The following is a 17301-nucleotide window of genomic DNA, read 5'->3' as shown; positions in this document are numbered from 1 at the left end:
AAAAATTTCTTGGGAAACCCCTAGAGGACACCCAACAACAAATTTTCTAGGATTTTTTTAGAAAAAAAAAACAGGAAAAAACCCTAAGAAAAATTGCTGGAAATTCAGAAATTTTTCTTAGGGATTTTTCCAGGAATTCCTCTAGAAATTGAGAACAGAAGATAATCCCTGAAAGACTAACTTCAGAAAATTCCTAATCGAATTCGTGGAGAAATACTTGAAAAAATCCTAAAGAAGCCCATGGACTAGTTCCAAGAAAGATTTTTTGAGAAATGTTGGGAAATGAAGTTCAATTCAAATGCCCAATTGTGAACTTGTACAAATAATGTCCAACAGCCGAAAGCAAGACCGATTACCTTAAAAAGTATTGCAAACATTTCCCGCACTGTACGGGTTTGCCAACACAACAAGTCCCGCCAAGACGTGACTGAATTTTTCAAAATGATGCAAAGTGTTAATGAGTTAAAACACGGCGGTTTCTTCGTTTATTGGCTATTGGCAACATAGACCACAAGCAGCGCATCATTTTGCTGGTAGCTATAGCTAGCAACTGCAGTTTTCATTTCCGGTTGCATCCGACAAAGCTGCCGACTGGTGGCCGATTAATTAGCTAGTCGACCGCTTTCTCCATCTTTCGCAACATTTTGGCAGAAAAATCTCGCTTCGCTTCAAATTCGAAGTTCAAGAATTCGTCACTTGATGCCAGCGCAGGTCTTTCCATTCTGATGGTTTCGAAATCGAACCGAAACTCAGATCAAGTGATCCCCTCTTTCTCTCTCGATCCACTAGAAGGGTTTCAATCTTGATAGTAGCTCTCTAAGTGGACGACGAATGGATGTCGATCGATTCGAAATGCGAGTCACGACCGACTGCGACGACGGCGACGACAGATGATGACAGTGCGGATATCTGTGGTGGTGGCCGCAGGGAGTAGATCCGTCCGTTGATCTGAAGGACTCGAATTTGGAATTGTGGTCTCCTCCGCCGTCGCGTCGCGCCTGGTTCGTGATGAGTTTCGGAACGTCTCGTTTTATCGGATTGAAATCGTCCAACCGAGACCCGGACCAAATTGGACATAATTAGGGGTAAATTATTGGGCCAAGCGAGGATAATGACGAGTGTGTGGTGATGGTTCGTCGGATGGATGTCTCCTGCCTGGTTATACGGTGTGACTTTTGTGCGATGGCCACGGTGCGACCTTGAGACAGGTTGGTGGCGTCCTAATTGCGGTTTTGAGATGGAATGACATTTTGGGAAGATTCATCAGGGATAATTAGATATTCGTTAGGGGGAGTTCAAGGTTTTATTTTTAAAAGCTACTCGTTGCTTGTTCTCTGCGTATTCTAAAAATCTCGCAAATTTCTCGAAGACATATAAAACGAAACGATTCCTTTGAAATTTGACCTACTTCATAAGAAAAATGTGAAGAAATAACATTTCCTGAACGAGTTTATTCTTGCGCCTCGGCCAATGTCTCATGGTCAATTTGGTATCAATTACTAATTTATAAATTATCCATATATGTAAAAAATATTGCGAAAGAACTATAATTTTCTTAAAATAATAATATTGAATAATTGCCTCTTGATTTCTGTTTCCATCTAGTCCACACCTATTTCGAGCATAATCTGAACTCAGTTCTCGGCACACCTTCTACGCTTGACACTATGTTACATAGGTTGGTCAAATATTAAGCTTGTACCGTAGGTGTTGATTCGAAAAGTCGGTCAAATTCTTCGCCATCCAAATCAAATCATGTGTCAAAAGTACTTTTGAGCTGAAAGTTTTTAAATTGAGATAGGTGTAGCTTCAGAGTAACGACTAGATCATATCAATTAATATTTTTGCCTAACTGATCATAATACGTCATCACAGTGCAACGAAGACATTTTTCTCTGTGGTTTTGAAATACGGATGCTTCGAATGCAAAAAAAATCACGCATACTTTTTCTTGCATCCTCCCTAGGCAAAGAAAACTTATTGTTAACATTGTTCCGACGGGAAAAAAATATTTATTGAATTAATTGAACAGCTTTTGCTGCATTCCGCAGCAGTGAAAACCAACTTTGAAGGAACATAGAGCTTTTGTAGGTTGAAGGTTGTTTCAACAAGTGAATTTGGTGAAGTGAAAATTGAACGGTGATGAAGAACAATTCGGCTAGCTGCTGTTTTGATGCGGTTGCCATCGACGTACGCAAAACGAGAAAATTTTCAACTCGTAAATGGAGTGAAACTAAACGTGAATTTTCGCGAAATTATCCATCTGATGGACCGTTGGCAAAAGAAAGTTTTAATTAACTATCGATTTTTGCAGCTTAACCAGCCAAGTGGAAGTTTTACTGAATTCCAAAAATTGGACGTGAGTGAGAAATGGGCAAATTGGAGTGGAATTTACGAAAAAGCTACTCGTTCTCTCGATGAGAATCGAACTCACGACTCCTACTCACAAGACAAACCAGTGTTGCAAAAATTCATCTCATTCATTAGTTAGTTAGTGTTCAATAACCAACAAATATTTTCAGTCATTTTCCTTCTATTCATGTTCAAAACGATTTCATTTAATCAGAGCACCTATCAAATGAGAAGCGAATATTTGTAAATTGAATGAATTGTTACTCGAATGAGTTGCTGGGCACAGAACACCAAAAACCCTGCAAAATTCCGCCAGACTGAAAAAATATCGAATGTTGGGTCGAAGTTGGAACAATTTTTATCGAAATTGAGCCACTGTTCGACCAACATCGAACAACTATTGGGACTATGTTGGGTTTGGTACAAGCTTTGAACCTACAACACCACATATTTTTCTTCCTAACTGGAGCTCAATTGAATGATAAAATGCCTTGACTGAGGCTGGAGCTGATGTCAATTGAATGATCAGAGACTAGTCAATTAATATTCCCATGGTAAATGGAAAAATGAGTGGTTACCTATCTCAATTTCAGCTTTAAATGTCGGTTGATAACTACTGATACTTCACAGCACTGTTGCCAACTACACCACTACAAGACTCGAAGATGTAGTGACTAACCTGAATTCAAGTTCAGCTCGAAATTCTGAGGTTATCTTTTCTAAAGGACGAATTTCGCGCCAACTCGACCAGTGGTTGGCAACACCCTCTCAGAATCGAATGAAACTTGGTGGGCATAAAGACTAGGTTTTTATAAGCAACTTTGCATACTTAAATTTTCGAAAATTTTCAAGAGTAACATTTGAAGAGGGCCTAACTTTTTTTCGAAAAGTTTTTAAAAATCGATGTAACTCAAAAATGACAAGACCTATAGAAAAGTGTTGTATGGGGGACTTTTAGAGAATTGTCCAAGCTTTCATGAAAAAATATTTTAAAAATTCTATATACATTTTTACACGCTAAAAAATATATTTTTAAAATTAAAAGTCAATTTACAGAAAATGCCCACTTTTTTATGTTTTTAAATTTTTTTTCCAAGAAAGTCAATATTGTTGCCTAACTTTCCACCATACATCACAAGATGGGCACTTTTAAGGAAAAAAAGTTTTTCTAACAAAAACTTTTTCATGTTATTTTTTTTAGCGTGTTGCGCAATAACTCGTACAGGATGTATCAAAAATCCTTATACCCATTTAATAACACTCAATGGGCATTACAACTTTGTTTGATTGGGTGCCTTCTTTTTCTTGGCGTTACATCCCAACTGGAATAGAACCTGTTTCTCAGCTTGTTTTGATATCTGAATGCTTAAAACAGCATTCTGTTTGCTGAAATTGTATTATTGTGTGCCTAGAACCAGTGAACTAACATCATTATTAGAAGCGAATGATAAAGAATCGGTTTTATTTCAACAATGGCTAACCACTGATCGATGCAATTTGTAAACTATTACTAAGACTATAGACGAGTTTGTTCCGTATTTTGTAGAAAAAGTTGATAAGCTTATAACTCATGATTTCATTTATAAAGAACAATCCTCATTTTTGCGGGATAAAAAAGAATCTCTTAAACAGGGTAAAGTATTAACAATTTGTGACTTTTCAGAAAATTATTCATTTATCATTCAAAATTCAGCTCAAGGTTACCATTGGAATAATTCTCAAGCTACCATTCACCCCTTTGAAGTGTACTACAGAAAAGAAAATAAGTTGGAAAACTTGAGCTTTATAATAATATCTGAAGTACTTACACACGATACAACAGCAGTTCAGTTATTTATATCAAAACTGCTGGATTTCATTACACAATCGATTGATTTCTCAAAAATTACTTTCATGTCAGATGGAGCAGCAGCTCATTATAAGAACAAAAAAAAATTTGCCAGTTTGTGCAGTTTTCGGTCCAATTATGGATTGGAAACAGAATGGCACTTCTTCGCAACTTCACATGGCAAAGGTCCATGTGACGCTATTGGAGGTACTCTCAAGCGAATGGCAAAACGAGCAAGTCTTGCTCGAGATTATGGAAACACAATCACAACTCCTCGAGAACTGTATGACTGGGCAGTTAAACAGTCAGATATACATATAACAAAATTGAATTTCTACTTTATTTCAAATGAACAATATGCAAAAATGACGGATGAACTTGAAGAACTATACACATACAGTCACGTAAAAACAATACCTGGTACACAAAAATTTCATTCATTTGTGCCAATTTCTGAAAATCAAATTGAAGCGAAGAAGTTTTCGAATTCAAAAAATAATCCAAAAAAGTTTACTTTGTTTCAGATAGACTAAAGATCTAATATTCAAAAAACGTTACAATAGAATGTATAAAAGAAGGATGTATATATTGTAGAAAAGAAAATAATTGAATACACATATACATATGTACATATTTCATCAATACACAAGCGTTTTCATTGATATAAAACCCTAAAAGCAAATTTGTCTTGAGCCCTTTCTAATATCAAGCACGTTTTCAATGTCAAGCACGTTAAGATATTAAAAAAGTAGTTGAGCCCATTAAGTTTTAATGGATTGTCATTAGGATTCTGGATACATTACTGTACGAGTTAATGCACAACACGCAAAAAAAAAATAAAATGAAAAAGTTTTTTTTTAGAAAAATTGTTTTTCCTTAAAAGTGCCCATCTTGTGATGTATGGAGGAAAGTTAGGCAACTATATTGTCTTTCTTGGGAAAAAAAATCAAAACATAAAAAAGTGGGCTTTTTCTGTAAATTGACTTTTAATTTTGAAAAGATATTTTTTTAGCGTGTAAAACATTTTTTTATAGTTTTTAAATATGTTTTCTTGAAAGCTTGGACAATTCCCTAAAAGTCCCCCATACATCACTTTTTTGTACAACTTATCATATTCGAGTTATATTTTTTGTGAAAAAAAACGGCTAATGCGCAACACGCTAAAAAAACTAACATGAAAAAGTTTTTGTTAGAAAAACTTTTTTTCCTTAAAAGTGCCCATCTTGTGATGTATCGAGGAAAGTTAGGCAACAATATTGACTTTCTTGGAAAAAAATTTCAAAACATAAAAAAGTGGGCATTTTCTGTAAATTGACTTTTAATTTCAAAAATATATTTTTTAGCATGAAAAAATGTATTAAGAATTTTTAAAATATTTTTTCATGAAAGCTTGGACAATTTTCTAAATGTCACCCATACATCACTTTTTTGTACATCTTATCATATTCGAGTTATTTTTTGTGAAAAAAAAACGGTTAAAGAACTTTGACTCTTTTTAAATGTTAGTCTAGGTTAATTTTGAAAAAACTAAATACGCAAAGTTGCTTGAAAAGGTAAAGTCTTGAAACCTACAAAATTTCATAACATTCTGAGGGGGTGCTGCCAACCCCGAAGACGAGTTGGTGCGAAATTCGTCAAAGGTAAGTTGGAATATCTGTAATTATTCGCTATTTTCCGTCTTATATGACGGGAATTAGCGCATATGATAGATAGGCTGACCAGATTTGTCCCGTTTAAATACGGGACACATTTCGGAAACTCAACGAAAAGAAAATCAATGTCCATAAACAGAACTGCATGTTGTTAATAATGCTGTTTCAGCTAGGAAGAACGAATAATTGAGCCAAAAACGTTAACTATGCACCAATGACGAGTGTTTGAAAATTTGGTTGTCCCGTTAAATACGGGACGGATGGTCAGCCTAATGATAGAGAAGATTTCTACCCCACTTGAACCCATTCAAATGTCAATAGCAATGCGGAGACGCATTGCTGGGACGCATCCAATACATAGCACCACAATTTTGTGCATCTCTGACGCAAAAAGAGGATTGAAAAACTTCGTTCTATCACCTAATGGTAATAATGTCTAGTGGTCTCGTCAGATATGTACTCACGGTCGAAAATTTGTAGCCATCCTTAAGATTGGAATTTGGATACCCAATAGATTAATTTAGGGTTCCCTAAAAACGTTCTTGAGCATAAGCAATCGAATCTAGATGCAAACTTGTGTGTATGAATGAAATTCATGCTACATAGCCTCATGCAACTATTTGCTGTTGAGTGGTGAGTTCAATGTTCGTTATAAATCTTCAAGAGCTTCCTTAAGTGAAGCGCCTGAAACGTTAATGAAGCGACTTTAAACGCCTCTGGAATCTCTCTTGAGCTGTATTTTCAAAAACGGTAGGCCCCCTCAAACTCCCTCAAAAACCTAATTATAATTTTATGTTATTAAAGACACTTTACCAGATAAGTTGGCATTTGTGTCCATCAAAACCTAATGCAATGCCTCTGAGGTACTCCAAAATCCCCCAACACGCATCTGATACTTCATGAAATGGTTCCGAGCCACCCTGAAACCACATTGGCCTCCCAGTAACGCCATAAAAACCCCTGAAATATCCAAAACCGCTTCTCGAACGCCTCCGGAATCCACTGAAAGCCCTCTGAATCTTCCTAAAATGACACCGAAAACCCCCTGAAACCGTCTTGGACCACCTGTAACGCACCGGAGATCCTCCAAACCCCCCGGAAAACGGCATTGTAACGCCTCTGAAATTCGCTGGAAACCCTTTGAAACTATCTGAAATACCTCCGAAAACCCCTTGAAGCCCCCTGCAACGCCTCTGACCTCCCACCTCTGCCAAAACTACTTTGAAAGCCCTCTGAAATCCCGCATGATCCCCTTCAAATCTCCAAGTCACTCGCCCTTCTCAAACTTGTTTGCAACCATGAAATCCATTTGGGTAATAAACTGCCCAATCCATTTGGGTTAAAATTCTATTTAGGCAGTCCCGACTCATTACCTAAACAGAGGTTTGGCTGTAGGCATATACGTAGACTGAGCGAATGTATTAGTGAACAATTTCATTCGATTATCTACAAAATCGTGATTTGATGGGTCGCAAGCATGGGTTTGGTTTACTTTTATATTTGACCACATTCGAGTCGCTCATCATTAAGACGGAAGAGTAGGGTGGGACCCTTTTTTGCAAAATCTCTCCGTGATATGATTTTCCAAGTGGAAAGTGATCTACTAATCGAAATAAGTAAGCTGTCCAAAAATAAGCGATTTCGGTTGATATTGAGGGGTGGCGCAAAGGGTTTAAGTGGAATTGATGTGAGCGCAAACCTTCAAAATACATTTCAAATTAAATTTTCAAACATGCCTTTTCATAACTAAATCGGTAATTCTAGAACCCAATCAGACCAAATTTGACCTCGAAATTGCGATATCTCTACTGGTTATTGAGATATGCGAAAAACAAAATGTCCTTTTTAGTGTTTTGGTTGGATAATAATTAATATCTCAGCAAAAAAAGTTGTCACCCTCTTTTTTATTTCAGTGTTTATGACCAAATAATGCCTTGAAGTGTCACTGTAGTCAGATGGCTCAAATGATGTGATGTGACAATTTGTGATTCGTCTTGAGATTTTTTCCGGAATACCACTCGGGATTCTGCATTCCGTGGCTTCTCCTGGGATTTCTCGTGGAATTCTTTCTCACATTTATTGTAAGGTTTCTTCTGGAATTCCATGTGAGATTCTTCCACGATTTTTTCACGAATTCCTACTGAGATTATTTTGGAAATTCCTTCAAAAACTCCTAGGAGAATCCTTATTGATTTCTTCAAGAATTCCTCCTGGAAGGTCTTCCAGAATTCCTATTGATATTTCTTCAGGGATTCCTTCATAGAATGTAGGGTTTTTTTTTATCAGAAGTTCCTCCACAAACTCTTGAGTGGAATATTCTTCATGAATTACGTTCGAGCTTTCCTCAGAAATTCTTTTTGGGAATCTTACTGAAGCTTCTCCAGAGATTTTTTCAGAAGTTCATCTTGAGATGCTTTTCGCAATTCCTTCTGGAATTCCTTCCATTCTTCTCACTAGAATTCCAAGAGGAATTCCTCCTTAGATATCTTCTAGAATTTATCCAGGAATTTCTCTTGCGATTTTTACAGGAATTCCTCCTTGAGTTCCTTATGCAATGCTTTCTAGGGTTCTTCACGTTATATTTCCTGAGATTATTTTGGAAATTCCTCTTGGGATTTCATCCTGAATTCTTTCTAGACTTCTTTCTTGGATTTACCTTAAAAATTCTGCAAGAATTCATCCTAGGATTTCTTCCGAAATATCGCCATGAAGTATTGAGAAATACGTCTTAAGAATACTTCAGGAGTTCCCCATGGGTTTTCTTCTGGAATTCCGATAGGGATTTTTTTTTTGAGAATTCCTCTTGAGATGTTCGGGAATAATTCAGGAATTCTTACAGGGCTTTTTCCACGAATTCCTACAAGGATTTATTCCAAAACTCCTGCTTGGTTGTCTTCCAAAATTCGTCTAGGGATTTCTTCTGGAATTTCTCCATGGATTCATCCAGGAATTCCATCTGGGATTCATTCCGGAGTACCTCCTGGAATTCCTATTGGATTACAGTAGTTTTTTCTTAGGTGCTTTCAAAAATTGCTCCAGGGATTTCTTCTGAAAATAATCCAGCGATTTCTTCCGGAATTCCGCCTCGGATTCTATAAGGAATTTCTCCTAGAACTATTTCAGAAACTCCCAGGGCCGGATCTAAGGGGTGGCCGGGGGGGCAGGGCCCCGGGCCCCCACATGTTAGGGGCCCCCACAAAAATCATTTTGCTTGCTAAACATGAACAAAAACAAAGAAAAGCTTATTTGCTCATGGCATTTGTACCTCTGAGGGGCCTCCACATCCGCTCTGGCCCCGGGCCCCCAAAATCCTTAATGCGGGCCTGGAAATTCCACCAGAAATTCTTTTAAGAATTCCTCCAAGGATTTCTGCAGGGGTTCCTCTGGTGATAGGGTATCGCGCTACTTGGGCGGTGGTTTTCTTCGTCTGTTATTTTCGTCTGTTTTCCACTGTAACTCGGTCAATTTTGAACCGATTGACTTGAAATTTTGTACACGGTTAGATACTATACCTATCTCACTGCATTCCAATAATTGTGTCAATTGGTTCAAGATTGACTGAGTTATAGTGGAAAACAGACGAATATAGAAGCCACCGCCCAAGTAGCGCGATTCCCTACCTTTAGGAATTCATTCATTGATTTCTTCGGAAAATCTTGCAGTAGTGCGTTCAGGAATTCCTCCAGATAATCTTTTCAGAATATATCGCGGGATTCTTTTCTGAACTCCTCCTGGTATCCCAAGTAACCAAAAGTTCGGATAGAATGGTACTTTATAAGCGAAAGCAGCTTGTTAGAGGTTACTCTTTAGCTTTCTAAGCTTCTTTATTTTTAAGTGATTCCGGAACTTGAAAGTTCACATAAGTAAGCTTGCTTCTGCCTACTAAGCAGCCTTCTTTCTTTCTCTTTCTTTTTTTCTCACAATAAATGTGAAAACAAAAATATACGTTTCAGAATTCACCATAAGTGATAACCTGCTATCGTATTGCTGTGCTGCTAGTGCTACAGATACTTAATATATGGTGTAGTTGATTGCGGTACTGCACAGATGTTGAAACCTAGCTGTCACCAGAGCATTGGATCAAGTCAAATTTCACCCACTATGTACCTTCATCGCAATTGTGGAGTTAAGGTAGAGGATAGGGCTCTCACGAAAGAACTACCGGTTGGAATCCGGTGGGTCTCATTTTTTTTTTTCTTTTGCACTTCAACTCATTAATTTGGTAAATTCAAATTCGCTGTCCATGAAAGCTTTCTTATAAAGTTGTTTTTGCTAAAATGACAAAAAAACCTTAGCACATCAAGTTACTGAAATGAATATCTAGGAACATGGAAGTTCCAATAATGCTCCGAGTAGCATCTTAAGCATCTTTCAAACTGCTTAAAAGGCTAATAATGATCCTTGTTGGAACTTATGTGTGAAGTTCCAGCAAGGATCATTATTGTTAGCTTTTTAAGCAGCAGGGAAGTTCATCTGAAATTCGTGTAACTTCGAAGTGCTTTTTGTCATGGAAAACGAAACTTTTGATTTCTTGGGATTCCTTCCAAAAGTTCTATTGGATATCGTTTTGAAACTAGTGTTGGTATTCCAACCGGAATTCCTTGTGAGGTTCCATTCTGAACTTATCCTAGAATATTTTTAGAATTCTTTTGCGACTTTTTACTGGGATTCCTTCGGGAATTACACCAAGACTATCGCACACGATTTGGAAGCGATTGAATTTGATGTGAAGTTTGAAATCTTATGTTTTATGCTTTTAATTTACAAAAAGATTGACTACCTATGACGTTTCTTGGAATCTGGAAAAAAAATCGTTTCCTCATTCATAAAACTGAGCTCAGTCATCATAACCATCACCATCATCATTTTTTTTTTTATTCCTTGTTTGGTATATAAGTCACTGCGACCTGTTTTTAGATCTATTGTGACAAATGCTCCAGTTTAATTTAGCTATGTCAAGTTGACGTATCACCATTGGAGTTAGCAATAATCAAACCTTGACTGTAAGCATGATCCCAACACGGTGCCACAGTTCGGATGAACTGTACTACCGCATTGGCGTTTGTTCTCCAGACATCAAGGGGTTCTATCAGCCCCTTGTCGAAGAACCTAATTCTTTTAGCTGCAATTGCCGGGCAACGGCACAACAAATGTTCCGAGTCTTCTGTATCTATGCCGCAAAAGCGACATACATCATCTTGAAGTTTTCCAATTAGCTTCAGATGATACCGGCTCGGACAATGACCTGTTAGAAGGCCAGTAAAAGAACTAAGATCTTTTTTAAAAAGTTCTAGAATTTTACGAGTACTTGAAACGTCCGGCTTTATGAAACGTTTCGACTGCCTCGCAATAGTGGTGTTTTCCCAGTTGGTTTTAATTTCTCATGTTCCCATGCTTTAAACTCCATCCTGAGAAAACAACCAGACACACCACAAAATGGTTCAGGCCCTATGAATTGATGAGACGATCCAAGTCTTGCTAACATATCGGCTTGTTCATTTCCTTCAATTCCACAGTGCCCTGGAACCCAAAATAGCTTCACCTGATTACGGCAAGCTAACTGTTGAAGTGACTGAATACACTCCCATACAAGTTTAGAAGAGCTGCTTGGCTATCAGACATCATGCAAATTGTTGAATGTCTGTAGTTTCTGCGTAAGCAAATATTACTGCATTCCAAAATCGCCTGGACTTCAGCTTGAAAAACTGTAGGCCACTTGCCCATAGGAATTGATATGTTAATCCCGGGGCCAGTCACGCCTGCCCCTACTTGATCGTTCAATTTTGAACCATCAGTGTAAAATACGATTGATCCTGGGTGTAGTTCTGGGCCACCATTTGTCCACAGATTTCGCCCTGGATTAATCACTTCAAAAGAGCGTTCAAAATTGTATCTTTTGCTCATCCAATCACTATTATTTACGACGAGAGAGCCGATACTAATTGTTTTCAGAATACTAAGATGCCCTCTCAGGTCACCATCAAAGAGTTGTGTAGTTCTTTTGAGCTTCAATGCACTCTTTGCAGCTTCTGATTGAACAAATTGATGCAGCGGAAGTAGGTGAAATAAAGTGCCAAACGCTTTAGACGGTGTACTTCGCATTGCACCAGTAATTGAAAGAGTAGCTAATCTTTGAAGTTTTTCCATTTTCTTCTGTGCTAACCTTTCATTTGTTTTAGGCCACCAGACCAGTGACGCATAGGTAACTCTGGGTCTCACAATTGCCGAATAAATCCAGTGGATCATTTTCGGTTTCAATCCCCACTTTTTACCAAAAGTCTTTTTACTGATCCATAGAGCACTTGTAGCTTTACCAACTACATGCTCAAGATGTAAATTCCAATTTAGTTTGCTGTCAAGATAAACTCCAAGATACTTGACGGTATTTGAAAGTTCCAAAAGAGTTCCTTTCAGTTTTAAGTTAGTAATTGCTATTTTTCTCCGTCGTGTAAATGGTACGATCGTGGTTTTAGAAGGATTAATGTTCAATCCTTCCTTATCGCACCACGAGGAGACTAAATTTAAGGCAGTTTGCATTCTGTTAGTGATAACATTGTCATATTTACCACGAACTAGTATGACTATGTCATCAGCGAAGCCGATTATTTCGAAGCCCTGTGCTTCCAGTTTTTTTAGAAGATCATCAACTATCAAAGACCACAATAGAGGTGATAGTACGCCTCCTTGTGGGCACCCTTTTACTGCTCTAACGGTAATAAATGAATTGCCAAGGTTAGATGATACCTCTCTTTTTGATAACATTTCTCCAATCCAATCAACAATGCATCTATCAAAACCACGTCTTGACATAGCATTCCTCATTGAATCGTAAGATGTGTTATCGAACGCTCCTTCAATATCAAGAAACGTAGCAAGTGAAATCTCCTTTGCTTCAAAGGATCTTTCCAATTTTGTAACCAGCTTATGAAGTTCTGTTACCGAATATTTGCCCTCTTGATATGCAAATTGATTTTGGCTCAATGGGCTTTTTGTTAAATATGACGATTTGATATACTCGCCTAGTATTTTTTCCATTATTTCCAACATAATGGACGATAAACTTATGGGTCTGAAGGATTTTGGTGATGATTTATCCTTCTTATTTGCCTTTGGGATAAAAGTGACTCGCACTTCTCTCCAAGCTGTAGGGATATGGCTTAGTGATAAGCTTAATCGGAACAACTTTGTTAAAATAGGTGTTAAGATTTCTTTACCCTTCTGGAGTAGTACAGGAAAAATTCCATCCCTACCCGGCGCTTTGAAGGGTTCAAAGGAATCAATTGCCCATTTCAAGCATAACTTTCCAATCCGACGTAACTCGAGAATGTAAACTAATCCGGGTTTACTGCTGCATGCACGATTCATAAAGCAAATTGAAGAATCCACATCACAGTTTGATGATTTATTGCTTAATTTGTTTAACTAAGCATATTTTTCGAAACGACGTATCTAACTATATTGATGTTTCGAGATTTGTTGATTTTTTTCGGTGAAAAAAGACTTTCCAAATCGTTTTGGCATAACGTTTCGGCCTACTTCATTCAGCCATCATCAGATCTGTGAACATTTATTGAGTCAAGTTAGTACAATTTTCCTTCTTGGTCTACAATTTGAAATTACCACCCACTTACACAAAACGTTTGTTCTCCACCACTGTGGCCTATCAACTAACCCTAAATCCTATTTCTATGTATATTATTTCGTCAGATCACGTCATGCGGTTCGTCTCGGCTGTGTGCGCTTCGGCAACGTTCGTATTTTGCACACTAGTCCGTTGTACGCTGCGTCTATACCACCACACTCGCGCTGTAGGTTTACAGTGGTGTTATTCCCTAGCAGTTTTATATGGAAGGCCTCCGCGATAGTTCTGCTCTCCTGGTTGTCAATTCTTTCCAGGATCTCGGTTTTTTGGAAGTCGAAATCGTGTCCTTCTTCAATGTGGTGTTGTCCTAGTCCTGTTTTCGCTTCCTTCTTCCTTATGTTATTTCTATGCTCGTTTAGCCGCGTCTCTAACATTCTACCTGTTTGTCCTACGTAAATCTTTCCATCGTCTGATCCGCATGGTACTGCATATACTACATTTTTTGTCTTTTCTTTCGGGATTGGGTCCTTAAGTTTACTAAATATTGTCTGTTTTATTTTGTTACGTGGTTGGTAGGCTAATGTAATGTCGTGTTTGTTTAGGATTTTCGATAGCTTTTCGCTCAGACATGGAATGTAGGGTGTAGAAACATATTTCTTGTCTTGTGTTTGTCTTTCTTCGTGTCTTAAGGTATTATAGTGTCTGTCTGTTCTTTGTTTTAACAATTTGTTAATGAACCAATTTGGGTAGTGGTTTTTTACTAAAATTTGTTTGACTGTCATAATTGTTTTGTGTCGTTCACTAGCGTTCGTCAGTTTTATTGCACGGTCAATAAGCGCTATTGCCGTGTTACGTTTATGTTGAAACGGGCTTTCCGAGTTGTAGTCCAAGTAGCGTTCGTTCGTCTGTTTAGGTGTCCAAATTTTCACGATTACTCCATCCCTTCTTTGTAGCGTCATGTCAAGAAATTTAAGTTTGTTGTCTTCCTCATTTTCTACGGTGAATTTCAGCTTCTCGTGAAACTCATTGAAGGTTGCTACTATGGTGTCGATGTAGTTCCGTTTAGCCACACAGAAGCAGTCGTCTACGTAGCGGCGATATATCTTCATCGGTGTCTGCTTTTCTTCCAGCTTGCATATGCTTTCCTGTTCCAGCCTCTCCATCACTAGATTTGCCACAACCGGTGATAGAGGGGAACCCATTGGTACGCCGAAATTTTGTTTGTAGAACACTCCTCTGTGTACAAAAAAGGTGGACCCCAACACAAGCTTGACGGCTGCTACGAAGCTGTTCTGGTCGATCGGTGTGTGTGCTGCAACTTCGTTCCATCGTCGGTTGATACATTCTATCGCGTAGTCAACCGGCACGTTCGTGTATAACGAAGTAACATCCAACGAAAACATGACTTCGTCTTCGCTGATCTGCGCTCCTGGTACCTCCGCGGCAAAGATGAAGCTGTTGACGACATGATTTTCCGTTTTCCCAACGATTTTTCCGAGGATGCTCGACAAGTACTGGGCTATTTGGTACGTTGCGGACCCCACTGTTGATACCACCGGGCGTAACGGCCTACCTGGTTTGTGAGTTTTAGGTAGTCCATATATGCGGGGTGGGTTGCAGTTTGATACGTTCAGCTTTCTGTGGGTGCGGGCGTCAATGTACCTGTTCTCCTTCCAGTCGTCCAGGATTGCTTTGATTTTTCGGGACACTCTAGCTGTTGGGTCGAAGGAGATCTTTTCGTAGGTGTCGGTATCTTGTAGCATTTCCTCCATTTTCTCCTCATACTCGTTTGCCGAGAGGATGACGGTTTGGTTACCTTTGTCCGACTTGGTGACCAACAGGGACGGGTTTTCTTTCAGAAACTTCCTACTTCTTCCCACATCTTTGACAATCCACTCATGCTCATGGTGGCGCGGTTGGTTGTTGTAATTGAGGAAGTTTGACATCGCGGTGGCCACATCTGCCCGAATTTCGTCTACGTTGTCCTTGTATTTGATCGCTTTGTCGATCGCCGCTACAGTTTCGATGTACGGAAATTTCTCTCGGTTCGGGACGTTGTAGTTCGGACCCAGCATAAGAGTTCGTTCGAGATAGTCTGGTAATGGTGTGTCGGTGGTGTTCTCCACCCAACTCGCGTCGTAACTCAATTCGACAGTTCTCCTCTTCAGGCGCTCGATTTTCTCCATTTCTTTCTCTTTCGTAGTCACGTATACTCTCGCTGTAGAGTTTTCCACCATGTTTACTACTCGTTCGAAATCTTCTTGCTGTAACAATCTGCCCAATTTGTCTCTGACGTCACCTTTCACCTTTCAGGTAGAATGTTAGAGACGCGGCTAAACGAGCATAGAAATAACATAAGGAAGAAGGAAGCGAAAACAGGACTAGGACAACACCACATTGAAGAAGGACACGATTTCGACTTCCAAAAAACCGAGATCCTGGAAAGAATTGACAACCAGGAGAGCAGAACTATCGCGGAGGCCTTCCATATAAAACTGCTAGGGAATAACACCACTGTAAACCTACAGCGCGAGTGTGGTGGTATAGACGCAGCGTACAACGGACTAGTGTGCAAAATACGAACGTTGCCGAAGCGCACACAGCCGAGACGAACCGCATGACGTGATCTGACGAAATAATATACATAGAAATAGGATTTAGGGTTAGTTGATAGGCCACAGTGGTGGAGAACAAACGTTTTGTGTAAGTGGGTGGTAATTTCAAATTGTAGACCAAGAAGGAAAATTGTACTAACTTGACTCAATAAATGTTCACAGATCTGATGATGGCTGAATGAAGTAGGCCGAAACGTTATGCCAAAACGATTTGGAAAGTCTTTTTTCACCGAAAAAAATCAACAAATCTCGAAACATAAAATTCAACGGTGACGAAAAAAACCCACAAAGTAACTATATTGATGTTTACAACTTTACTGATAGATACACCGTTTTGATATATGAGAAAACCAAACGACGTATCTAGCCAAAATCAAAAGTAACAGATACACCAAACTGGCACCATACAAAAGCGACGTATCTGGCATGACGTATCTCGAACCAACCCGGTGTATGTGTATTTTTGTCAAAATTCATTGTGAAAATGATATGGAATGAGTAGGTTTTGTTCCTTACCTAGTGCGTGCAATATCCCTGGTGATGTTAAGCACGAAAAAACTTATGAAAAGTCTTTTTATAAAAAACTATTTTAGTGAAATGGTCGTCAACATTGATCATGAATTTACTCAGATCAGTGAAAAAGTTAGATACGTCGATTTGAAAAATTATGCTTGATTTAACCTTTTGTTTAGTAATAATTTGATCGCCCAGAATGCATGCATCACACCTGGTGCCTTCTAACACAGTTGATTCATCATCTTCATGAATACAGGTCGGACTCGATTATCCGGAGTTGGGTTCTGGCGCTTCCCAAAATAATATCTCGCAAACGGAATGCTGTAAGAAGCTGAAGTTTTGATTGATAACTAATCGTAGTTGACTTGACAAAATGTCAAAATTTCAGCTTTATACAGCTCTCCGTTCCCCAGATATATGTTTGAGAAGCATCAGAATCTCACTCCGGATAATCGAGTCCGACCTGTATATCTCCTGGTTTCATTGGCCTCAGTTTGCGATACAGATGTATTCTGGTCTTCAGTGAAAGCAACAATGGAACACGGAAAGTGTGTTTTCATCATTGTTTCTAAGATTTCTTCGGAGCTCTTTGTAAAAGAACCATCATCATCGTCACCATTGATTCTTCCCAAAGCAGCTGATGCATGAACAATCCAAAAAAAAGAGAAACAATCGCAACCCTACGACGACACTGAAGACGACGAGAACCAGAGGGAGGAGTTCGAATTTCTGACTTTTATGCTTCTTCTCCTTACT

The 17301-nt window shown here is 38.7% G+C and overlaps 1 protein-coding gene across 1 annotated transcript; it reads right to left on the bottom strand.

Annotated features, from left to right (window-relative positions):
• Positions 1-816: 816 nt before the first annotated feature.
• On the bottom strand, positions 817-15651 carry LOC134290144 (uncharacterized). The gene is made up of 2 exons (XM_062857188.1): positions 14268-15651; positions 817-1220 (listed from the first exon to the last, which is right to left on the bottom strand). The coding sequence occupies exons 1-2, from the start codon at positions 15649-15651 to the stop codon at positions 817-819; spliced, it is 1788 nt and encodes a 595-aa protein (XP_062713172.1).
• Positions 15652-17301: the final 1650 nt, after the last annotated feature.

Source organism: Aedes albopictus, chromosome 3 (assembly GCF_035046485.1).
Source record: "Aedes albopictus strain Foshan chromosome 3, AalbF5, whole genome shotgun sequence".
Taxonomy (NCBI): domain Eukaryota; kingdom Metazoa; phylum Arthropoda; class Insecta; order Diptera; family Culicidae; genus Aedes; species Aedes albopictus.
Note: the sequence above shows the minus strand (reverse complement) of the source record. Positions and strands in the feature narration are given on the sequence as shown.